The following is a 24,106-nucleotide window of genomic DNA, read 5'->3' as shown; positions in this document are numbered from 1 at the left end:
AAGATCAATTGGTTGAAAAGATGTTTAGTCAATACTGAATCAAGTTATTTGGTATTTCATTCCAAATAATGTGTTTAATACGTTGGGAGGTCTTCAATTTTTACTGAAATGTAATTATATCCTGAAAGATTACCCACTAAATTGGCTAGGTTTCACCAACAAGCTTTAATGGCCTAGAAAATATGTTTCCTGCACAATTCTTCCCCACATAAAACTATTTTGTGGAATAATTACAAGCCTGAGTCTGTAATACCTACATGTTTCAAGCAGACCACCATAGTCCCTGTCCCCAAGGAAGCGAAGGTAACCTGCCTAAATGATTACCACCCCGTAGCACTCACGTCGGTAGCCATGGAGTGCTTTGAAAGGCTGGTCATGGCTCACATCAACAGCATCCTCCCGGATACCCTAGACCCACTCCAATTCGCATACCACCCCAGATCCACAGATGACGCAATCTCAATCGCACTCCACACTGTCCTTTCCCACCTGGACAAAAGGAACACCTATGTGAGAATGCTGTTCATTGACTACAGCTCAATGTTCAACACCATAGTGCACACAAATCTCATCACGAAGCTAAGGACCCTGGGACTAAATACCTCCCTCTGTAACTGGATCCTGATCACCGACAACAGCCTATAGGGAGGAGGTCAGAGAACTGGCAGTGTGGTGACAGGACAACAACTTCTCCCTCAATGTGAGCAAGACAGAGGAGCTGATCATGGACTACAGGAAAAGGCGGGCTGAACAAGCCCCCATTAACATCGACGGGGGCTGTAGTGGAGTGGGTCGAGAGTTTCAAATTCCTTGGTGTTCACATCACCAACGAAATATCATGGTCCAAATACACCAAGACAGTCGTGAAGAGGGCAGGATAAAACCTTTTCCCCCTTAGGAGAATGAAAAGATTTGGCATAGGTCCCCAGATCCTCAAAAAGTTCTACAGCTGCACCATCGAGAGCATCCTGACCGGTTGCATCACCGCCCGGTATGGCAACTGCTCGGCATCTGACCCCAAGGCGCTACAGAAGGTAGTGCGTGTGGCCCAGTACATCACTGGGGCCAAGCTTCATGCCATCCAGGACCTATATAATAGGCAGTGTCAGAGGAAAGCCCAGAAAACCCTACATTTGTTTTATACACTGCTGCTACTCACTGTTTATTATCTATACATAGTCACTTCACCCCTACCTACATGTACAAATGACCTCAACTAACCTGTATCCCTGCACACTGATTCAGTATATATAGCCTCGTTTTTAGTGTTTTTTACTTTTTAAATTTCAGGTAAATCATTTCTTAACTCTTCTTGAACTGCACTGTTGGTTAGAGCTTGTAAGTAAGCATTTTACAGTAAGTTCTACACCTGTTGTATTCAGCATTTTACAGTAAGTTCTACACCTGTTGTATTCAGCATTTTACAGTAAGTTCTACACCTGTTGTATTCAGCATTTTACAGTAAGTTCTACACCTGTTGTATTCAGCATTTTACAGTAAGTTCTACACCTGTTGTATTCAGCATTTTACAGTAAGTTCTACACCTGTTGTATTCGGTGCATGTGACAAAGTTTGATTTGATTTGGCTTTGATTTTGGATTGACGTCTGTGCGCAGTGGGTGGGATAGTTTTATTTTTCACTGGGACAAATACACTAGAATGACTTTTCAGTCCCGACTTAAATTTGCTTGAAAATCAGAAACAAAGTTGGAAGATCCCTTTCATCTTTGATTCTCAACCACATTTACTGAGTTTGAGCAGTTTTGACAAAAACAATGGATATACACTGACTGTACAAAACATTAGGAACACCTTCCTAATATTGCGTTTCACCCCCTTTTGCCCTCAGAACAGCCTCAGTTTATCGGGGCAAGGACTCTACAAGGTGTCGAAAGCATTTCACAGGGATGCTGGCCCACGTTGACTCCAATTCTTCCCACAATTGTGTCAAGTTAGATGTCCTTTGGGTGGTGTACTTTTCTTGGTACACACGCCAAGCTGTTGAGCGTGAAAATTCCAGCAGCGTCGCAGTTCTTGACACACTCAAACCGGTGTGTCTATCACCTACTACCAAACCTCGTTCAAATGCACTTAAATCTTTTGTCTTGCCCAATCATGCTCTGAATAGCACACATACATACACTATTCATGTCTCAAGGCTTAAAAACTTAACTTAAAAATCCTTCTTTCTCCTCCACTTAATCTACAATGGTTGAAGTGGATTTAACAAGTGACATCAATAAGGAATCATAGCTTTCACCTGGATTCACCTGGTCAGTCTATGTCATGTTGCTAATGTTTTGTACACTCAGTGTATGTTGCACTAAGAGTTGTGCAAAGTTCATAGAATCTTATTCAAAATTATTCACAACTAATGGCTGCCAAAGGTGCTTCCAACTCTGGGCTGTGAAGACATACACAATCAAGACATTCATTTGGAAAATGTTATAATTGTTCTTTGACTTTAAACATGTGTAGAAGGTTGTGTAGATCGGTAGGAAAGAAAATCAAATGTTTTCCCTTTATAGATTTCATTTTAAGGCAGCAAAATATGAAGTGCAAAGGGTGTGTAGCTGTACTAGCAGAATATAATACGCTTTTTAATAAGTCATGCTATTACCAACATACAAGCTCAATAACCTTAGACAAATGTTGGTCTTGTCAATACAGTAATATTGTACATTTATGCACTGACTATGTATAATCCTTTGTAACAAATTAAAACAAAAAAAAGTTTGAATTAGCCAAATACAAAATCATTGTTGACAAAGCGTTTTTATTTTTAACACGTGACACTGCAGTTAATGACAAAAAAATAAAACAAATGGTTAACTCAGGAAAAAGTGGCATCTCACTAAAACTCAGTGATGGTGTATAAATTGAGTAAAACAATTTCTTTTACAGAGACATTTCAAAATGGAACTACTCGAAGCAATGAACCACTGGACAAAAAAAATCTATGATGTTTCTTGCTGTCCCATTATTTTCTCAAGGCCAATAAATATTACCATTTTATAACTTAGCCATTTCTGTTTATTAGCTACCACATTCCATGATAACATGTAATCTACAATAACATGTTAAAGAGATCCCCAGCTACCATGTATCCAGAAACTATGTCATTGAATGGCCACAGTAGGCCTAGTATTCAATAATCTTTGCACCCCTCAAGATATTACAGTATTAACCATTTATAACATGCACCAATACATGCACTGTCATTAGTGTCTGCAATCCTGAAGAGTAAAATAGGATCATTGTATACTTTATAGAAGCTTATACATCACAATACTGTTCACAATAGTTCAGAAATGTCAAGATTGCAATCCAACTTCATACACCGTTATTGGGTGTTACTTGAAACTGTGTACATAGCGAAATATGACAAGCATGTTGCCAGTTAGCTGTAAGTTATGTGGACATAATCTAATCAAAGCCTGTGTAAGGCTTAACTGGTACATGACATATAAATAACCCACTAAACTCACAGAAAGAGGTGAGATTGTGTGACTTGTTGACTATAGATTGTATCAACTATATTTACTTGTGGAGCTGGTTTAAACCAAACCCTTATGTCATCAGACAGGAAACAGTACGAAGCGAAGAGTTAATGAGATAACAAAAGCTAAACAGCTAACTTTCTGGCAATCACTGTCAGGATTTTATTGAAACATAGATTTCTCCTCAACTCCCTCTCCCCTTCCCTCCTTTGTACATACAACTCAGTTAGTGTGGATGTCTAAAAGTGAAACATAATAATAGAAATGAAATACAAAGGAGTATAAGAAGGCCCCATTCTGGTCCTGGAGGACTATGTTGGGCTCTATTCAAGCAAACCCGCGAAGCACTTTTCCAGGACAAGTCGAAAACATTATTGTTGTTGTGCTGCAAAACTGCACTTTTGGAATCATGAAGTCAACACAACACTGTTACCTGTGTGAAACGAAAAGAAACTGCACTGCCTAACAAATTCGAATGTGCTTTCTATTGTGTGAACATGTTTTCGACTGCATTCCATTGAATATGTATTTTTGTCTGCTAATGTTGTCTATTTGAGGGTCGCAATTCTCTGATTGAATTATATAAACAATTTTCATGAACTCTGATCACGTGGGGCAAGCCACCAATGCCTTAAAACCAAAAGCAAAACGTATTACATGATTACTTTAAACATAATTTTCAGCGGATAGTGTGGCTATGATAGTTGGTGCCTGTAGTCTAGAAAAGGTCAATTGAACAACTCATTCAATTGATGTATCTTACTGATGCAGCTCTCCAGGACCAAGCTTAAAACAGACACTTGCGGAATGGACTCTGCCTACACCATGGTAAGGCTAGCCCTTGGGTGCATCTCAATAATCTAGAGTAGCCTCCTTTCCTCATCTCCTCTCCTTCATCTGTACTGACATGAAAAGAACTGGACTGGTGAAAGTCAATTTCCCAGTAGGCATCCAATCCACCTTATCACTTCCACCCCTATTCAATCATTGCAGATGGAGGAGAGGAGACAAGGGGAGAGGAAAGAAAACCACTTGAAGACTATTGAGATGAATCCTTTAGTTGAAGCACTCCACGTAGTTGGCGGGGAGCATGCCTGATTTGCCGGTCCTCTGCACGGTGCCGTACATCCAGCCCTCGTCGATGGGCTGAGCGTTGACGATGACGTCACCATCGCGGAAGGACACCTCGTCGTGGTCCTGCGCTGAGTAGTCGTACAGTGCCCGGTACACTCTCTGAACGGGAGGAGTGGGAACAATGTTAATCATGTGGGTTTGTGTCTACAACATTAATAGTACAACATAAATATCACGGCACACAAGTAGTTGACTGTGTGAATATTTTTTGTTTATTTTCGTCAACAAATATTTGACTGACATATTTTGGATAATTTCCTAATTGAATTGACCAATGGCATACAAATAAGATCCCGTAGGAATTCCAAAAAACGACAATAATAGACTGCTTGCATTGGAACTCACCATGGTGACAGATGGGGGGGACTGCACAGACCTCACAGAGGACATGCTGGTCTGGTGCATGTAGCCATACCCATGCTGCTGCTGCTGAGCACTCTGATGGTACGCCCCAGGTAGCACAGGAGCTTGTCGTCAAAGACAGACAGGAAGACACATAGACATTGATAACAACATTTTGAGACCTTTCATTTATTGCTCAAAACAGTTTTTTTGAGCAGGAATACCATCTCCTTTGAGTCGCACTGCGCATACTAGGTGATTGTTAGAACATCACAAAGAAATCTAAATGTAACCAGGCCATCCCCAGTTGACCTGGAAATCAATCAAATAGTTACTGACTGTTAAGTACGTCTGTGGGCAGGGAAGAGAACTGTGAGAGAGTTAGAATTAAAACAGTTAAACATCACAATCATCGTCAAAACCCTAGGAGGCTTTCAAGCATTGGATTAGGGACTCCTGTGTACCTCATGTCAGTGGGCTGTTGGTCAGGTTGTATAGAGAAGGGCGAGGGAGGCATTCTGTTGGTCAGACACGTGCTGGGAGAGGAGTTAGGTAAGAGGGGAATCAGGAGTCACACTGATAGTCAATGGGTGAATGAATGATGTCTACTCCTTCCACCGTATGTGTGTGTATGTGTGTATGTGTGTGTGTGTACATACGTGGTACACGTGGTGACGTGTTGTTGTTATTGGTGTGTTGACTCACAAGTCCAAGCATCTGTATGACCTAAAATGTCAAAAATCTCATTTCTAAGTGTCTATATGTTTACATTTTTCTGACTGAGCTCTGACTACCTCTGTCCTGGGACTGCAGTGCGGAGCTGCTGCTGCAGACAGACAGGCTTTTGTCCCACAGGTCAGAGGCAGAGGCCAGTGAACTCACGGACTGGGCCTGCGAGTGCACCGACTGCTGAGACTGCTGCCGGGTGAGGCGGCTCGCACGCTCTGATGCACAGCCACAAGAGGGCGACAGAGACAGTAGGAAAAACAACAGTGAGGAAAATAACAGAGCGAGGCAATGGAAAGAAAATAAACAGAGAACGTAAGGAGGAGGAAATGAATGTAGAATGTAGAAGAGATGAGTGGAGCAGGAGGAGGATACAGGAAAGTGTGGAGGGAGATGAAAGCATGTTGTAGGGTTTTGTAGTACCAGACAGTCTGTGGAGACTTTTAGACTGAATGTTATCCTCCACAGGGTCAAAGTCAAAGATTGAGCCTGGGTCCGTCCGCCACACCTTAAGGTCTTTGACAGGGGAAAGGTCAGGAAAAGGTCATTTAGACTTACAGAGAAAAGACAGGAAGACAACAGAAATCCACAGCTTAAGTCATGTAGATTACAGAGAGTAAACACATACAGTTTCGGGCCAGGTGAGTAGAGTCCAATGTGGAGCTTCCGTCTGCAGAGTGAGAAACTTGTCACAATGGATCTTTTCTGTTTCCACAAATGTAACATGGACACATCTGGGCTTGGATCCTTGTTGTCACTGACACTAAACAACCCCTAATTGCTAGACACTAGACAGCAAATGTAATTGAAAAACCTTGTTCAAAGGACATCACAAATTTCCCGGACTCTTCAAAGATTAGATTAATTCATTTCCCTGACTTTAAGGTCAAATCCTTTTTGAGGACGTGTGGTGCCTGCCATTTTGTGTGCTGCTCACCTACGATGATGCCTCCAGGTCTCCTGTCCATCTCCACCACCTGTGGGTGCACTCCCTTGTAGGCTGCCTCGCTCATCATCAGCTTGTTCCGGTGGTGCATTCTCTCCATGCTTTGGTCCTCCATCACTGGGGTGCAGCCTCGGCCCCTAGTCCGCTCAAAGTCCTCGTGGTATTTCGCCTGGCAAAGCAAATATGGGGGGCACCTTTTCAGCTTCACGATAACAAGTCAGAGTTTTATGTGGCAGCTTAATGAGAGGAACATTATTGATGTGCATTAACACATTTATGAAATTATGTCACACCAGGCAAATCCCCTGTCAAACGCACAAAAACACATGTGCCAATGCCCATACACACACACACACACACACACACACACACACACACACACACACACACACACACACAACCAGTGTGCATTTTGGTCAGACAGAAAAGGGTGCGTTTTGGTCAGTATGCAAAAAAACTCCACACAAGTAACCATGTAAAAATATTTTTATTAGTAAAACACACACTCACAGACACGCTCACAAACACACGCTCATTAGGGCTCCATCATGAATGGTAACAGCCATGCTGTTAACTCTTTAGCTCTGTGGGTTAAAAGTGCAGCAGTCCCACCCGCAGTGTGCTTGACACGTGTTAACTCGCTCCATGGTCTACGCAACCGCCATGGTAACCTGAGCTCTACCATGGAGATATCGTTCTGGGACTTCCTGACACGCCTCAGTTCGGGCGTGTCCAACTCGTTGCAGGACCGGCCCTTCATCTCTTTCATCCCGCGCTGGTACTTCACCTGGAACACACAAAAGATAAGCATGGTCATCCTCACCAGCACATTCCCACCTGGGTTTTGTTGAATCTAAAATGTAGTGCCATTTCCACGACATAGGGCACAGCTTGCAGTCAGAGCCCACATACATATTGCACAGGAGGTTACTGACCGATTTTAAGTGTGACCCCACGGACCTCGGTGAAGACCTGATGCGGCCCACAGGCCAAAATGAGTTTGATGCCCCTGATATGAAAGCTCATCTGACCAGAATCAGTGGCACCTTAATCGGGGAGAACGGGCTGGTGGTAATGACTGGAGTGGAATTTGTGGAATGGTTTGATGTCATTCCATTTGCTACGTTTCAGTCATTATTATGAGTCATCCTCCCCTGATAGGTTGTCATTTCAGGTGCATCCTATGTGACTTGCCGAGCTGATGTTCTCCTGGTTCTGACGGACTCTCTCCAACTCTGGGGTGACTCCCACACTGGTGGCCTGCAGCTGCTTTTTATACTTCACCTGTGGTCACACGACATTCACACAACATTAAAACAACATTCACAAGTCAGAGTTTATCTGTCTCCACAACCAGAAAACCCGTTTGCAACCAGAATATTACATTATTATGACGTCCCATGCCAGATTTTGCCTCCTAGGTATCATTAGTGATTGGCAGCTGGGTGAAAACAGTGTCCCGGTTCAGTTGCCATGGCTCCAGAGGTCCTGGGCTGCCTGGCTGGGACCCTGTGTCCCTCCCTCCCGTCTGCTCTGCTCCCTCAATGGGGGATTGTTCAGCAGGGTCCACTAATGGCTGTAATGACTTAGACTGGACCAGGACCAGTGTGAAAGGCTGTCTGTGTCAGGCGGGACAGGACAGAGTTTCAGACCAAAATAGTGTTCAATAACAAACCAAGGGCCTGTATCTTTTGAGGAGTTTAAATGTAATGCCAGGAGCAAATTCAATGGTAGGCATTGTATCAGTAACTAAATGGTTGTTCAGTGTGTCTGCCGTTTGTCATTTTTAGTTTGCAGCAATGAAGCTGTAGAAAACCCAAACAAAACCAGATGAAACCAGTTTTCAAAACAAGCCCTTCCTGTGAGGTCAAAGGTCAGACAAGGTTCTCACCGAGCTGATGTTCTCCTGGTTCCTGCGGACCCTCTCCGTGTCAAGGGTTTCCATGACTGCCGTCCCGCTCCCCACCCCCTCTCTGTATTTCACCTGGACATGGAACAGAGCCGTCACACAATCTTACAGCGGCACTGTTAACTTGCTCACCGTACAAAGGTCATAAAAAGAATTCCCATCAACACTCATCATAATATTAAAGACCTTGTTAAAATAAGAAAGCCAAGTACATAATAGAGCTATGTGTACAGTACATGGTTGTGTAGAACAAAGGATTACATCTTACATCACTGATTTTCTTTGTGTTCTCTTTGGCGAGGATGATTTCTGGTGTGTCGGTGACAGAAGACATCAGGCTTCTGTGCAGCTTTGAGTCCCAAGCGTACCGACACTGGAGGTTTAGAGCAAAAGGGCAACTGTGTAGACAGATAATACTGCAAGTTCTAAAAGTGTGTGTGTGTGTGTGTGTGTCCCTCACTGAGCTGATGTTTCTCTGGTTGTTCTTCACTCTCTCCATCTCGGGGGTGTCGAACCCATACGAACCCTTCAGCTTCTCTGCTTCATCCTTGTACTTCTTCTGCATAAAGCCGAGAGATTGACACTCCATTAAAGCACATGTCCCATTCATTAATGCAACATAAAGGGCTACTCATGGTGGCATGCAGTACTGAGAGGTAGCCCTACCTGACTGTAGACATCTTTCATGTAGGCGGCGTGCAGTAGTTCTGGTGTGTCCGTCACCGTACCGTACGAGCTCTCCCTCAGCTGGGCTGTCTGCTTGTAGGAGGCCTGAAAAAGGCAAACACAGACTAACACTTACAGAACAGACTTAGGTTAGCTTAGCAACAACAGGATATTAAAAGCATCATGACAGTAACACTGGTTTTCGTTTCCTGTTGCATAACGTTTGCTACTGTGTGCCCCAAGGAACACGATCAAGGTCTCAAATGAAGGTTTTGTTTTAGAGTGAAACTAAATAGACACAATATAGTCTGTAAAATGAATGTTTTATGAGGTGGTTTCATAAGACAGTGATGCAGACCGACGATGCTTAGACTCATCTATAAGTGATGAGGGAAGACCATACGTTGTCTGTGTGCGTTGCGGTTATGTAATGGAGCCCTGAGGCTGGATGGGTCCATCTGCTGCCTGTTATTTTACCTGATTATAATGACTGTGGAGCTGATTAGTATTACTGTGGGCAGGTCTGTAAAAGAGAGCAGGTGTTCTCAGATGTAAAAAACTGCCACAAAGCAGATGTGATACTTTACTGCTGCGTCACATTTGAAATGTTGAGAATTTAAAATATGACAAATGTGACTGGTTCCATTTCAGCCTCTAACCCTTTGGTCTCTCCTGTCTAGTTCAGAAGAGGCTGGTGGGAGCAGTTATAGGAGGGTGGGCTCATTGTAATGGTTGGAAAGGAATTAATTAACGTGGTTTCCATGTGTTTGATGCCATTCCATTTGTAACATTCCAGCCATTACAATGAGCCCATCCTCCTATAACTCACCACACCAGCCTCCTAGGGTCTACATATACCAAAGGCTTTGGATAGTTGTAAGCAATATGATGATGGCTCTACTTAGACTCCTATTAAGACTAAGCAGAGCTTCCACCATAATGCTTTTACCTATGCAGACCAAAGTTGTAGGGGCTAGGTAGAGAAATGGAGCTGGGCCTAACTAGTGGTATGGGTTGGGCCCTACCTGGCTGGTTAACTAGTGGTATGGGTTGGGCCCTACCTGGCTGGTTAACTAGTGGTATGGGTTGGGCCCTACCTGGCTGGTTAACTAGCGGTATGGGTTGGGCCCTACCTGGCTGGTTAACTGGCTGGTTAACTAGTGGTTTGGGTTGGGCCCTAGTGGTTAACTAGTGGTATGGGTTGGGCCCTACCTGGCTGGTTAACTAGTGGTATGGGTTGGGCCCTACCTGGCTGGTTAACTAGTGGTATGGGTTGGGCCCTACCTGGCTGGTTAACTAGTGGTTTGGCTGGTTAACTAGTGGTTTGGGTTGGGCCCTACCCTGGCTGGTTAACTAGTGGTATGGGTTGGGCCCTACCTGGCTGGTTAACTAGTGGTATGGGTTGGGCCCTACCTGGCTGGTTAACTCTGTGGCCTTCTTGGCCCTCTGCATCTCCAACACGTCACCACTGATCTCCATGCCTTTACCCATGATGTCATTCTCCAGGTCCTTGCGGTACTCTTTCTAGAGGGACAGATTCAACACTGCTTAATTCTCACATAATGTAATGATGGTGTGATATTGTGCGTCACAAAAGTGAAGTGTGTGTGTGTGTAAATTCCAAGAAGTAAAAAAACGGTGAAAGTGAAAGATGAGTTTTGAATCAAAACTGTACCTCATTGAGGATGTGGCTGGCGTTTTTAGCCCGTATCAGTTCTGGTGTGTCCTCCAATCCCAGCCCTGAGAGCCCCCTCCCCTTCACCTCCAGTCCTTCCCTCCTGTACTCCTTCTGTAGGCACCAGCCATAGAAATATCATTACTAGAATTGACATTCCCAATCAAGCAAATGTTTTTGAATTCTAACTGAATGTATGTGTAGATGGTGCATTTCAGCAGATGGCAAAATGGACTCAGACTTAAGACCACATTTGAAGTATAGAGACATGTGATTTTGAGATGAACTATCCCTTTAAAATATCATAGAGGGCTATGTTGGCACAGACCTCACTCAGGACGTTGCTGGCATGGCGGGCAGTCAGGTATCCAGGGGTCAGATCAACATCCACTAGGGCCTTGCCCCGGATGTGGTCATCATATTCCTTCCTGTACTCTCTCTGATGTCAGTGGGGGAAAAAAGGCACGCCATCACCCTTCTGTCATTACCACACACACACACACACACACACACACACACACACACACACACACACACACACACACACACACACACACACACACACACACACACACACACACACACACACACACACACACACACACACACCAGCATGTTACATCATTACAGTGAAGGCAGGTGTGTCACCCACCTCGCTTTGCATTTTCTGAGCCTCCTTGGACACTCTGTAAGACTGTGTGTCCACAAACTCCATCTGGGACTTGCCTTTGTTTCTCTCATACTCTTCCTTGTATTTCACCTGTTAGGGAAGCACATCCATTAAACCACAAGAGGCAGAAACATCGATGATCAATAACGTGTGTGGGAGTTATAATATACAGTATAATATATGTACCTTACAGTACAGGGAGTGCATACATTTGTTGTGTGTGTATGTGATCACTGCAGGAGGGGAACCTACAACCTTGCTGCTAACGCCACCCTTATCCAACAGAGCCACACAGGCCAGTTAACTTTTTTAAAAACATCCGGGAGATCCACGCCGTTCCACCTCAGGCTCATTTAGATGTTTTGACCCTCAGCGTTGAAACATTGTTTCAGTAAACCCCATGATAGTATAGACCACAGCGTGAGGAGTCTCTTACTATACCCACCTGGCTGTGCAGTACTGCATTCTCCCTGTGGTGGAGCTGTTCTGCTGTGTCCAGTGCTATATGGTAGTGTCCCTTAGACTGCTCGTACTTCTTCTTGTACTCTATCTGAATAGACAGAGGACAGGTGTTTGTTAGAGCAGGGCTGGATCAAAAGCCTGCACAGTGCATATTCGGCGGCTCTCTAGGAGGGTTAATAGGCGTTCTGATCTGTATCAGGGAGAGGGAAACATTTACGTTGCTCTGCAGCTTGCTGGCGTGTAGAGCGTGTTTCAGCTGTAGTAGGTTGGGCAGGTCCATGGATCCTTCGATCACCTGGTTCTGGTTGATCTTATACTTCACCTGTAGAGAACAAACAAACACAGATAGAAACCTTCCTGAAATGAGTGTTGTTTGTCCTTCAAGGAAGCAATCGAGGAAGCAATGTGAGGATTCTGTGAGGTAAACCACAGAGGATTCACCTCACTCATCCCCACGGGAGTGGTACAACTGGCTTGGGGTCTATTCTCGTTTTAATTCAAGTCAACAAAAATGGCCCATTGTTTTTAGTGAGGATGCTTTCAATGTCAATTCACTTCCTGAATTGACTGAATTGAGGTGACATTAACACCAACCCTGGTAAATACACAGGAAATCTGTTCTCAAATCCTAAGACGTCTGACATGGGAACTTTCATCCTCACAGCGCAGGCTACAGCTTCTCATCCAAAGGGCCCCACTCTCTTTAGTTTCAACCAAACCCTCCATTTGCCTTTAAAAGGTTCCCATGGAAACTGCTAACACGGCAGCCTGAATTTTAGCTAAGTGCACGATGAAAGCAATAAAACATAGGAACCTCAATGGAACAAACCCAGGAGACTGGAGAGGAGCTGAGAGGGGTGTCCCATTGAGGTTCCATTTACAGGCTGTTTCTGAAGGGACATTGGAGGAGTGTACTGTAATACCCAACTACTGAGCCGAGCACAGCTGAGCTGCCACATTCAGTAGCCAAACGTTGTTGAACGTTGCAGATAGAAATGCTACAAATAGAGCCGGCGTGATTCCTTATTCTACATGTCAAAGAGGCATGTAGAAAAACATGACTGTTCTACATAGCTTATGTCTATCTGAAAGTTGCGTCCTGCTGAACATGCCCCAGGTTACGCATCCACCATAATGGCCAGAACTGTGTTGGAAAGGACAATGTGGGAAGAAAATCAGAGTCAGCACAGCACAGTTTGGGCCGGTGCAATAGTGTGAAAAGGGTATATAGTTGAAGTCGGAAGTTTACATACACTTAGATTGGAGTCATTAAAACTCGTTTTTCAACCACTCTACAAGTTTCTTGTTAACAAACTATAGTTTTGGCAAGTTGGTTAGGACATCTATTTTGTGCATGACACAAGCAAGTCATTTTTCCAACAATTGTTTACAGACAGATTATTTCACTTATAATTCACTGTATCACAATTCCATTGGGTCAGAAGTTTACATACATTAAGTTGACTATGCCTATAAACAGCTTGGAAAATTCCAGAAAATGATGTCATGGCTTTAAAAGCTTCTGATAGGCTAATTGACAACAATTGAGTCAATTGAAGGTGTACCTGTGGATGTATTTCAAGGCCTACCTTCAAACTCAGTGCCTCTTTGCTTGACATCATGGGAAAATCTAAATAAATCAGCCAAGACCTCAGAACAAAAATTGTAGACCTCCACAAGTCTGGTTCATCCTTGGGAGTAATTTCCAAATGCCTGAAGGTACCACGTTCATCTGTACAAACAATAGCACGCAAGTATAAACACCATGGGACCACGCAGCCGTCATAACGCTCAGCAAGGAGCTTCTCTCTCCTAGAGATGAAAATACTTTGGTGCAAAAAGTGCAAGTCAATCCCAGAACAACAGAAAAGGACCTTGTGAAGATGCTGGAGGAAACAGGTACAAAAGTATCTATATCCACAGTAAGACAAGTCCTATATCGACATAACCTGAAAGGCCGCTCAGCAAGGAAGAAGCCACAGCTCCAAAACTGCCATAAAAAGCCAGACTATGGTTTGCAACTGCACATGGGGACAAAGATCGTACTTTTTGTAGAAATGTCCTCTGGTCTGATGAAATAAAAATAGAACTTAATGACCATCGTTATGTTTGGAGGAAAAAGGGGGAGGCCTGCAAGCCGAAGAACACCATCCCAACCATGAAGCACGGGGGTGGCAGCATCATGTTGTGGGGGTGCTTTGCTGCAGGCGGGACTTCCCAAAATAGATGGCATCATGAGGGAGGAAAATTATGTGGATATATTGAAGCAACATCTCAAGACATCAGGAAGTTAAAGCTTGGTCGCAAATGGGTCTTCCAAATGGACAATGACCCCAAACATACTTCCAAAGTTGTGGCAAAATAGCCTTATAAGGACAACAAAGTCAAGGTATTAGAGTGGCCATCACAAAGCCCTGACCTCAATCCCATAGAAACTTTGTGGACAGAACTGAAAAAGCGTGTACGAGCAAGGAGGCCTACAAACCTGACTCAGTTACACCAGCTCTGTCAGGAGAAATAGGCCAAAATTCACCCAACTTATTGTGGGAAGCTTGTGGAAGACTATCGGAAACGACCCAAGTTAAACAATTTAAAGGCAATGCTACCAAATACTAATTGAGTGTATGTACACTTCTGACCCACTGGGAATGTGATGAAAGAAATAAAAGCTGAAATAAATCCTTCTCTCTTCTATTATTCTGACATTTCACATTCTCAAATTAATGTTGTGATCCTAACTGACCTAAAACAAGGAATTTTTACCGGGATTAAATGTCAGGAATTGTGAAAAACTGAGTTAAAATATATTTGGCTAAGGTGTATGTAAACTTCCAACTTCAACTGTAAGTGCACCACGTGACTGGGATTTGTGTGGGGACGGACAGGGCGCGTTGGAGACCCACCTGGCTGGTGAGAGCGTGGGCAGCCTGTGTGTGTTTGAAGGACACACAGTTGCTGGGGTTGTACTGGGGCTTCTGACCCTTGAACTCCCTCTCAAACTTCTCCTTGTAGTGCACCTGATGTGTGTTATATGTGTGTGTGTGTGTGTGTGTGTGTGTGTGTGTGTGTGTGTGTGTGTGTGTGTGTGTGTGTGTGTGTGTGTGTGTGAGAGTGAGAGGGAGAGAGTGAGACAGAGATATGTGAGTACACACAGCGACAGCAGAAATGATGAGGCACACACACCATTACCCCCTTATCCTTCCATCTTTCTCCCCCTCAGCATTCCACCTCCCCCTCCTCCCCATTCAGCTCTCCGCCCAGCAGTCATGACAAAGCACATCTGTGGTGCTAAACCAGGGGACCCAGCAGGTCTGGGACCAGGCCAGGCACGAATGTCCTTTCATTAAACAGTGGCCGAAGGACAGAACACTAAAAACTACATGGCCCCGTCTCAATAAAATTGTCTCCTTCCCTTGTCTCATTAACAGTGGCAGAAGGGTATGTCAGAACAGTATCGAGATGCATGGTTTTGTCGCAATACACTTAAACCATCTCTTTTCATTGTATCCTTTCCTTAGCTCCTTCCCTTTATGGTTGGAGACAAACTAATTCTCCAGTCAATGGTACAATACCTGGTTATAAAATGTAAAACAGTAGTACACACACACACACACACACACACACACACACACACACACACACACACACACACACACACACACACACACACACACACACACACACACACACACACACACACACACACACACACACACACACACGTATATATATATATATATGGAATGTTTTATTATCTTACCAGGCTAGCGAGTTTGGAGGCCACTTTGGCATGCTCGATATCAGATCTTCCCAGGACATCATTGTAGATTTCATGCTTAGTTTTACTCCTATAGGACACCTGTGAACCAGAGGAACCAGAGAAACAAGGGCAAGCAGAGATACACTATGAAAGGGCTAAATTTGCTATTCAGTATATATTCTCTCCGTGTTATGTTCATGGGCTTCTCCCTAAATGAAACAGACTGTGTGTATGAGAGAGAGATCCCAGCTAGGGACCAGGACTGGGACTGTCGATGTGGTGGTAGAGCAGTGGAGGTGTTGAATATTTGATGAATGCTGCTACCCACACACTGCCTCACCCACACAGCACAAGCAAAGTTGTGTGTCCCACTGTAAATGAACTGCTTAATAAAGCCTTCATAAACCCTTCATAAGAACTATAAAGATGTTTCAGACATTATTCACAAGCAGTTATCATATGCTATATAAAGGGTGGCAATAACATTTATGGCAGAACACATGATGTAAGGTCCTTTTATCACCATTATGTAGTCGGACTTTGCTTAGATATGAATCGTTAACATCTATCTAGTTCTGAATCTAAAGTGTGACCCTCGTCTAATTTTGGGACTAGAGTGAGGTAAATCAACACCAAGTCCAACACCTTTTCATTAAAAAAAACTAAAGACTAAAAAATAGAATATATATACAGTTGAAGTCAGAAGTTTACATACACCTTAGCCAAATACATTTAAACTCAGTTTTTCACAATTCCTGATTTAATTTAATCATTTAATCAGAGTAAAAATTCCTTGTCTAGGTCAGTTAGGATCACCACTTTTTTTAAGAATTTGAAATGTCAGAATAATAGTAGAGAGAATTATCTATTTCAGCTTTTATTTCTTTCATCACATTCCCAGTGGGTCAGAAGTTTACATACACTCAATTAGTATTTGATAGCATTGCCTTACATTTGTTTAACTTGGGTCAAACGTTTTGGGTAGCCTTCCACAATAAGTTGGGTGAATTTTGGCCCATTCCTCCTGACAGAGCTGGTGTAACTGAGTCAGGTGTGTAGGCCTCCTTGCTCACACACTTTTTCAGTTTTGTCCACAAATGTTCTATAGGATTGAGGTCAGGGCTTTGTGATGGCCACTCCAATACCTTGACTTTGCTGTCCTTAAGCCATTTTGCCACAAATCTGGAAGTATGCTTGGGGTCATTGTCCATTTGGAAGACCCATTTGCGACCAAGCTTTAACTTCCTGACTGATGTCTTGAGATGTTGCTTCAATATATCCACATAATTTTCTTTCCTCATGATGCCATCTATTTTGTGAAGTGCACCAGTCCCTCCTCCAGCAAAGCACCCCCACAACATGATGCTGCCACCCCCGTGCTTCACGGGTTGGGATGGTGTTCTTCGGCTTGCAGGCCTCCCCCTTTTTCCTCCAAAATTATGGCCAAACAGGTCTATTTTTGTTTCATCAGACCAGTGGACATTTCTCCAAAAAGTACGATCTTTGTCCCCATGTGCAGTTGCAAACCGTAATCTGGCTTTTTATGGCAGTTTTGGAGCAGTGGCTTCTTCCTTGCTGATCGGCCTTTCAGGTTATGTCAATATAGGAGTCATTTTACTGTGAATATAGATACTTTTGTACCTGTTTCCTCCAGCATCTTCACAAGGTCCTTTGCTGTTGTTCTGGGATTGATTTGTACTTTTTGCACAAAGTACGTTCATCTCTAGGAGACTGAATGCTTCTCCTTCCTGAGCGGTATGATGACTGCGTGGTCCCATGGTGTTTATACTTGCGGACGATTGTTTCTACAGATGAACGTGGTACCTTCAAGCATTTGGAAATTGCTCCCAAGGATGAACCAGACTTGTGGAGGTCTACAATTTTTGTTCTGAGGTCTTGGCTGATTTCTTTTGATTTTCCCACGATGTCAAGCAAAGAGACACTGAGTTTGAAGGTAGGCCTTGAAATACATCCACAGGTACACCTCCAATTGACTCAAATTATGTCAATTAGCCTATCAGAAGCTTCTAAAGCCATGACATAATTTTCTGGAATTTTCCAAGCTGTATAAAGGCACAGTCAACTTAGTGTATGTAAACTTCTGACCCGATGGAATTGTGATACAGTGAATTATAAGTGAAATAATCTGTCTGTAAACAATTGTTGGAAAAATTACCTGTGTCATGTACAAAGTAGATGTCCTAACCGACTTGCCAAAACTATAGTTTGTTTAACAAGAAATATGTGGAGTGGTTGAAAAACAAGTTTTAATGACTCCAACCTAAGTGTATGTAAACTTCCGACTTCAACTGTATATATTATATTGTATTTGCTGTAAATGCACTTCAGAAAAAGTTTGATTTGACATGAACTCACGTCGCTGGCCAGTTCAGTGGCCTGTTTGGCGTTCAGGATATCAGGTCTGTCCGCCAACGTGGTGAAATTGTGGTGTTCCTGTTTTCCTGTCCTGTAGTTGACCTGAAGGCAGGGAGGAGGGAAGGAAGTGTCAGGATTATTTGCAGAGCGATTCATTTTTTGCATTTCAGGGGCATTCATTCAATCATCATCATTTGTGTACTGTAACATTCTGTGTCAAAATGCAATGTCTCCTCACTGGTTGATATTTCTGTAACAGAGAGATTAAGCCTAGTGATAGACAGAACAATCAATGGGAACGATCAGTCGGATCCTTTGGCCCACTTTTCCCTGGGTGATGTTGATGCATACTGACAACTCTCAAATGAGCAACGTGGCCAGAGGGCCCTCAGAATCCATTATGGGATATTGGCACACAAAAATCCCTGACCTCAACCAAGCATGCAGAATATGGATCAAATCTGCATTTGTGTGCACTTCATTTTTCCATGGATTCATATCCATGTTGACTAAAACTTCAGACAAATGTATTTTATACAGCACAAGTGACAACAACTAGCTAGCCTAAACCAGAACATTTCCCATGATTGTAGCTTGTGTGACCTACAGCAGTATAATGGTTACCGCTGCTGCCTTAGAGTACATGTAACCAGGTTCGAATCTGGCCAACTCCCTTCTAACAAACCCTCCTCCTTACTGTCCTGTCTCTCTTATTCACCATTTCTTCATTATAAACATAAAACAGTTTGAATTGTACCCCTCCTGTCTCAGCCTCCAGTATTTATGCTGCAGTAGTTTATGTGTCGGGGGGCTGGGGTCAGTTTGTTATATCTGGAGTACTTCTCCTGTCCTATGTGAATCTAAGTGTGCGTTCTCTAATTCTCTCCTTCTCTCTCTCGGAGGACCTAAGCCCTAGGACCATGCCCCAGGACTACCTGACATGATGACTCCTTGCTGAACCTAGTCCACCTGGCCATGCTGCTGTTCCAGTTTCAACTGACCTGAGCCCTAGGACCATGCCCCAAGACTACCTGACATGATGACTCCTTGCTGTCCCCAGTCCACCTGGCCATGCTGCTGCTCCAGTTTCAACTTCCACCTGACTGTGCTGCTGCTCCAGTTTCAACTGTTCTGCCTTATTATTATTATTCGACCATGCTGGTCATTTATGAACATTTGAACATCTTGGCCATGTTCTGTTATAATCTCCACCCGGCACAGCCAGAAGAGGACTGGCCACCCCACATAGCCTGGTTCCTCTCTAGGTTTCTTCCTAGGTTTTGGCCTTTCTAGGGAGTTTTTCCTGGCCACCGTGCTTCTACACCTGCATTGCTTGCTGTTTGGGGTTTTAGGCTGGGTTTCTGTACAGCACTTTGAGATATCAGCTGATGTACGAAGGGCTATATAAATAAATTTGATTTGATTTGATTTGTATCAGGGGAAATGCATTGTGGGTAATTACTTCGCTCTGCTGTTTGTTGACTTCCATAGCGTGGGAGACCTCTGGTAAGGTCTCCATGGTGGTGTAAGTGGACTGGCCTTTCTCCGCGTTGTACTTCTCCTTGTACAGTTTCTGGAGAGGACGACAGACCAGAGAGAAGGGCCAGAAAACCATTACTTATTCAACGTGCTGATTACATGAGACCCTGGAATGGATACACCACCCACCCACACACAGTACACAAGATTCCCATCTAAGCGTTAATCATTTAGCAGGAGGGTGAACGTTAACAATATGCAGCTAAAGAATAACTGCTTGTTATCCAGGTATGATACCTCTGGTATGAACCAGTCACAGTGCACTGAGAGGCAATGGGCGCCAGTGTTATAGCTCTTTGGGAAATGGAGTGATGAAAGAATAGATCAAGTGGGTTGTGTAGAAATACAAATCTGAATAATACACTAAGCATATGTTGATCACCTCAAACCTCTGATCGGTGTTAGGGAGAGAGATACAGACAGAGACAGAGAGCGGACTGAGAGACAGAGACATAGAGCGGACTGAGCCAGACCGAGACTGGGACAGAGAGAGACTGAGCCAGACAGAAACAGAGACAGACAGAGACAGAGAGACTGAGCCAATTAGAGAGAAACAGAGAGAAACAGAGACAGACAGTGGACTGAGACAAAGAGTGAGACAGAGAAAGACTGAGCCAATGAGAGAGAGACAGAGAGACAGAGCCAGACTGAGCCAGACAGAGAGAGACAGAGACAGACTGAGCCTGACAGAGAGTGGACTGAGACAGACAGAGGAGGTGTGTCTGGGTCAGTGGGTCTGCCTGCAGAACAGTAGACATCACAGCTGTTCCCCTCAGCCTCACGCCTGGTTGGGCACCTTGATACCCACTCCCTTGTCCAATCCATTGGCACTGAAGAGTGTTAGGGGTAAGAGATTGGTTGGGCTGTGTGATCCACTCAAATTACAGGGCATTCCACCTGGACTTCTGTATGAGCACTGATCCAGCACATAGTTATGCTATCCTCCTTTAGCAGGTGTCTCCGACTTGATGATATTCAGGTATATCATAGCATCAAGCTGGACACAAAAAAACAGACAGAAACATGGACTACAGCTGTGGACCAGATACTGGCATGCTTACATCACTCTGGTGCTTTGCCACTTCTTTAGCAAATGCAGTCTCAATGGTCTGGGGCATCTGTGAGTACAGACTGTGGCCTGTGTCCTTCCTACCCTCTTCTTTGTAGCTTTTCTGAAACAAGAAGGGAACCTCATGGCACATACTGTTTGACAATATGTATTATAAACAACGCACCCACCCACCCACCCAGTATACCTGGCTGTAGAGCTGGGAGAGCTCTTTGGCATGCTGGATCTCACTGGTCTGGGGCATGAGGGAGTACAGAGAGTTGCCCATCTCCTTTTTCCCAGCTTCTTTGTATTTCCTCTGAAAACAACAACAACATTGTGAACTCTTCATGGCTCTGATAATCCTTCCTCTCAACTCCACCAAGAACCCATCTAGAATCAATCAGCTTGAGAAAAAACTCAGCATAGAAGCAACAACTGGAATATTTGAGCTATTTGATGCTGGCTGCAGTAGTTGATATGGTAAGTCTATGACTAACATAGAGCCATTCTGCAGGAGTGTGATTGAAGCTGCTGGTTTTTCATCACACAGTTAGTAGAACAACACTGTGAGCCGCACCTGAGACATCTCTTGAGACATTTCTTTAGCAAACTTAGTCTCCATGGTTTCAGGCAGTAGTGCGTACAAGCAATTGGAATGTTCCTGGGTGTCACTTTTGTAATTTTGCTGAAAATCAAAAAGGATACCCCCCCCAAAACCCAACCAGAATGTTTGAAAAATATATACCATTCTATGTACACTTGAAGTCGGAAGTTTACATACACCTTAGCCAAATTCATTTAAACTCAGTTTTTCACAATTCCTGACATTTAATCAGAGTAAAAATTCCCTTTTCTTATGTCAGTTAGGATCACCACTTTATTTTAAGAATGAGAAATGTTAGAATAATAGTAGAGAGAATGATTTATTTTCAGCTTTTATTTCTTTCATCACATTCCCAGTGGGTCAGAAGTTTACATCCACTCAATTAGTATTTGGTAGCATTGCCTTTAAATGGTTTAACTTGGGTCAAACGTTTCAGGTAGCCTTCCACAAGCTTCCCACAATAAGTTGGGTGAATATTGTCCCATTCCTCCTGACAGAGCTGGTGTAACTGAGGTCAGTTGAGGTCAGAGCTTTGTGATGGCCACTCCAATACCTTGACTTTGCTGTCCTTAAGCCATAACTTTGGAAATATGCTTGGGGTCATTGTCCATTTGGAAGACCCATTTGCGACCAAGCTTTAACTTCCTGACTGATGTCTTGAGAGGTTACTTCACTATATCCACATAATTTTCCTTCTTCATGTTGTCATCTATTTTGTGAAGTTCACCAGTCCCTCCTGCAGCAAAGCACCCCCACAACATGATGCTGCCATCCCCGTGCTTAACGGTTGGGATGGTGTTCTTTGGCTTGCAAGCCTCCACCTTTTTCCTCCAAACATAATGATGGTCATTATGGCCAAACAGTTATATTTTTGTTTCATCAGACCAGAGGACATTTCTCCAAAAAGTATGATCTTTGTCCCCATGTGCATTTGCAAACCGTAGTCTGGCTTTTTATTGGCGGGTTTGGAGCAGTGGCTTCTTCCTTGCTGATCGGCCTTTCATGTTATGTCAATATAGGACTCATTTTACTGTGGATATAGATATTTTTATACCTGCTTCTTCCAGCATCTTCACAAGGTCCTTTGCTGTTGTTCTGGGATTGACTTGCACTATTTGCACCAAAGTACGTTCATCTCTAGGAGACTGAATGCTTCTCCTTCCTGAGCGGTATGATGACTGCGTGGTCCCATGGTGTTTATACTTGCATACTATTGTTTGTACAGATGAACGTGGTACCTTCAAACATTTGGAAATTGCTCCCAAGGATGAACCAGACTTGTGGAGGTCTACAATTTTTGTTCTGAGTTCTTGGCTGATTTCTTTTGATTTTCCCATGATGTCAAGCAAAGAGACACTGAGTTTGAAGGTAGGCTTTGAAATACATCCACAGGTACACCTCCAATTGTCTCAAATTATGGAATTTTCCAAGCTGGTTAAAGGCAAAGTCAACTTAGTGTATGTAAACTTCTGACACACTGGAATTGTGATACAGTGAATTATAAGTGAAATAATCTGTCTGTAAACAATAGTTGGAAAAATGACTTGTGTCAAGCACAAAGTAGATGTCCTAACCAACTTGCCAAAACTATAGTTTGTTAACAAGAAATTTGTGGAGTGGTTGAAAAACGAGTTTTAATGACGCCAAGCTAAGTGTATGTAAACTTCCGACTTCAACTGTATATCTTTTTCAAGAACACATACATTAAAATCTACAGTACATATCATCTGAAAATGCATATATTAGACAGCATATATTTTCTTCATAAAATGTTTTGTAAAATATACCATGTATATATTTTCACACAAATAGAAATATAGAGTACATTTGATTTTTAAATGCATGTACAAAACGTATACTGCATACACTCAGAGTCAAGACATATTGACACACGTGCGCGCCTAGTTTACCTCGCTCTGCATTTCTGAAATCTGTTTGGCAAACTCTATCTCCTTTGTCCCCGGCAGCTGGGAGTAAATGCTGCTGGATATCTCCTGTTTCCCTTTCTGTTTGTATTTATTCTGAAAGACACAACAAGTTCAGAACAAAACTGCCATTTTGATCTTGTATCAGTCCATTAACATAGCCTGTTGTACTACAGTAACATCCATCCATCCACCCACCTCACTCTGCAGTTCTGTCACTGTTTTAGCAAACTGAATCTCAGTGGTTTCTGGAAGCTGAGAGTACAGGCAGGTCAAACTCTCCTTTTTACCGCCTTCTTTGTACTTATTCTGGAGAAGAAGAGGTGTGTGTATGCTTCAATTTCAATGAAAAATGATTAAGAAATGCTGTTTTATTGGGAATGCTAATTTCATACAACTGAGGACACCTGAGACTGATAACATTGTTGACTTGTCTACCTCACTCTGTAACAGAGAAGCCTCTTTTGCGTGCTGGGTCTCCATAGTCTCTGGTAACAGGGCGTAGAGACAACTGGAGGCCTCTTTCTTCCCTGCTTCCTTATATTTAGTCTGCGATGCAATGAAAACAATCATGTTATTTCTGAATTTCCTTGTCAGCACACTAACTGTTATCAAATAGAGATGATATCTACCATATATATTTATCAGCTGTGTTTTCCAACTCCGGTCCTCCAGCACCCCAACAGCACACATTTTTGTTGTAGCCCCAGACAAACTCACCTGATTCACCTAATTGAAGGTTTGATGAGTAGTTGACAAGTTGAATCAGGTGTGCTTGTCCTGTGCTACAACAAAAAATGTGTACTGTTGGGGTTACTGGA

The 24,106-nt window shown here is 43.3% G+C and overlaps 1 protein-coding gene and 1 long non-coding RNA gene across 17 annotated transcripts in view; both read right to left on the bottom strand.

The window, feature by feature from the left end:
• Positions 1 to 2,756: 2,756 nt before the first annotated feature.
• Positions 2,757 to 24,106, bottom strand: part of LOC112233590 (LIM zinc-binding domain-containing Nebulette) — a 119,384-nt gene continuing 98,034 nt past the window's right edge. For 8 of the 16 annotated variants that reach the window (XM_042308586.1, XM_042308591.1, XM_042308594.1 and 5 more), the window contains 28 exons: positions 23,724 to 23,834; positions 23,484 to 23,594; positions 23,271 to 23,381; positions 21,334 to 21,441; positions 20,962 to 21,072; positions 20,767 to 20,877; positions 19,629 to 19,739; positions 18,167 to 18,268; positions 15,791 to 15,889; positions 14,934 to 15,047; positions 12,248 to 12,352; positions 12,014 to 12,118; positions 11,551 to 11,658; positions 11,227 to 11,337; positions 10,899 to 11,012; positions 10,637 to 10,747; positions 9,224 to 9,328; positions 9,018 to 9,116; positions 8,826 to 8,930; positions 8,540 to 8,632; positions 7,843 to 7,932; positions 7,331 to 7,435; positions 6,640 to 6,817; positions 6,331 to 6,372; positions 6,126 to 6,218; positions 5,771 to 5,920; positions 4,980 to 5,101; positions 2,757 to 4,733 (listed from right to left, as the gene is read on the bottom strand). In XM_042308586.1, the coding sequence (XP_042164520.1) occupies positions 4,557 to 4,733; positions 4,980 to 5,101; positions 5,771 to 5,920; positions 6,126 to 6,218; positions 6,331 to 6,372; positions 6,640 to 6,817; positions 7,331 to 7,435; positions 7,843 to 7,932; positions 8,540 to 8,632; positions 8,826 to 8,930; positions 9,018 to 9,116; positions 9,224 to 9,328; positions 10,637 to 10,747; positions 10,899 to 11,012; positions 11,227 to 11,337; positions 11,551 to 11,658; positions 12,014 to 12,118; positions 12,248 to 12,352; positions 14,934 to 15,047; positions 15,791 to 15,889; positions 18,167 to 18,268; positions 19,629 to 19,739; positions 20,767 to 20,877; positions 20,962 to 21,072; positions 21,334 to 21,441; positions 23,271 to 23,381; positions 23,484 to 23,594; positions 23,724 to 23,834 (3,102 nt within the window). In that variant the 3' untranslated portion in view covers positions 2,757 to 4,556. Of the gene's footprint in view, positions 4,734 to 4,979; positions 5,102 to 5,770; positions 5,921 to 6,125; positions 6,219 to 6,330; positions 6,373 to 6,639; positions 6,818 to 7,330; positions 7,436 to 7,842; positions 7,933 to 8,539; positions 8,633 to 8,825; positions 8,931 to 9,017; positions 9,117 to 9,223; positions 9,329 to 10,636; positions 10,748 to 10,898; positions 11,013 to 11,226; positions 11,338 to 11,550; positions 11,659 to 12,013; positions 12,119 to 12,247; positions 12,353 to 14,933; positions 15,048 to 15,790; positions 15,890 to 18,166; positions 18,269 to 19,628; positions 19,740 to 20,766; positions 20,878 to 20,961; positions 21,073 to 21,333; positions 21,442 to 23,270; positions 23,382 to 23,483; positions 23,595 to 23,723; positions 23,835 to 24,005; positions 24,071 to 24,106 lie in introns of those variants that run through there. The other 8 variants (XM_024401334.2, XM_024401333.2, XM_042308598.1 and 5 more) reach the window with 7 other exon arrangements.
• LOC121841309 lies at positions 10,256 to 10,499 on the bottom strand. The gene is made up of 2 exons (XR_006080280.1): positions 10,436 to 10,499; positions 10,256 to 10,356 (listed from the first exon to the last, which is right to left on the bottom strand). It is a non-coding gene; the product is annotated as an uncharacterized LOC121841309 (long non-coding RNA).

Source organism: Oncorhynchus tshawytscha, linkage group LG29, assembly GCF_018296145.1.
Source record: "Oncorhynchus tshawytscha isolate Ot180627B linkage group LG29, Otsh_v2.0, whole genome shotgun sequence".
NCBI classification, from domain to species: domain Eukaryota; kingdom Metazoa; phylum Chordata; class Actinopteri; order Salmoniformes; family Salmonidae; genus Oncorhynchus; species Oncorhynchus tshawytscha.
Note: the sequence above shows the minus strand (reverse complement) of the source record. Positions and strands in the feature narration are given on the sequence as shown.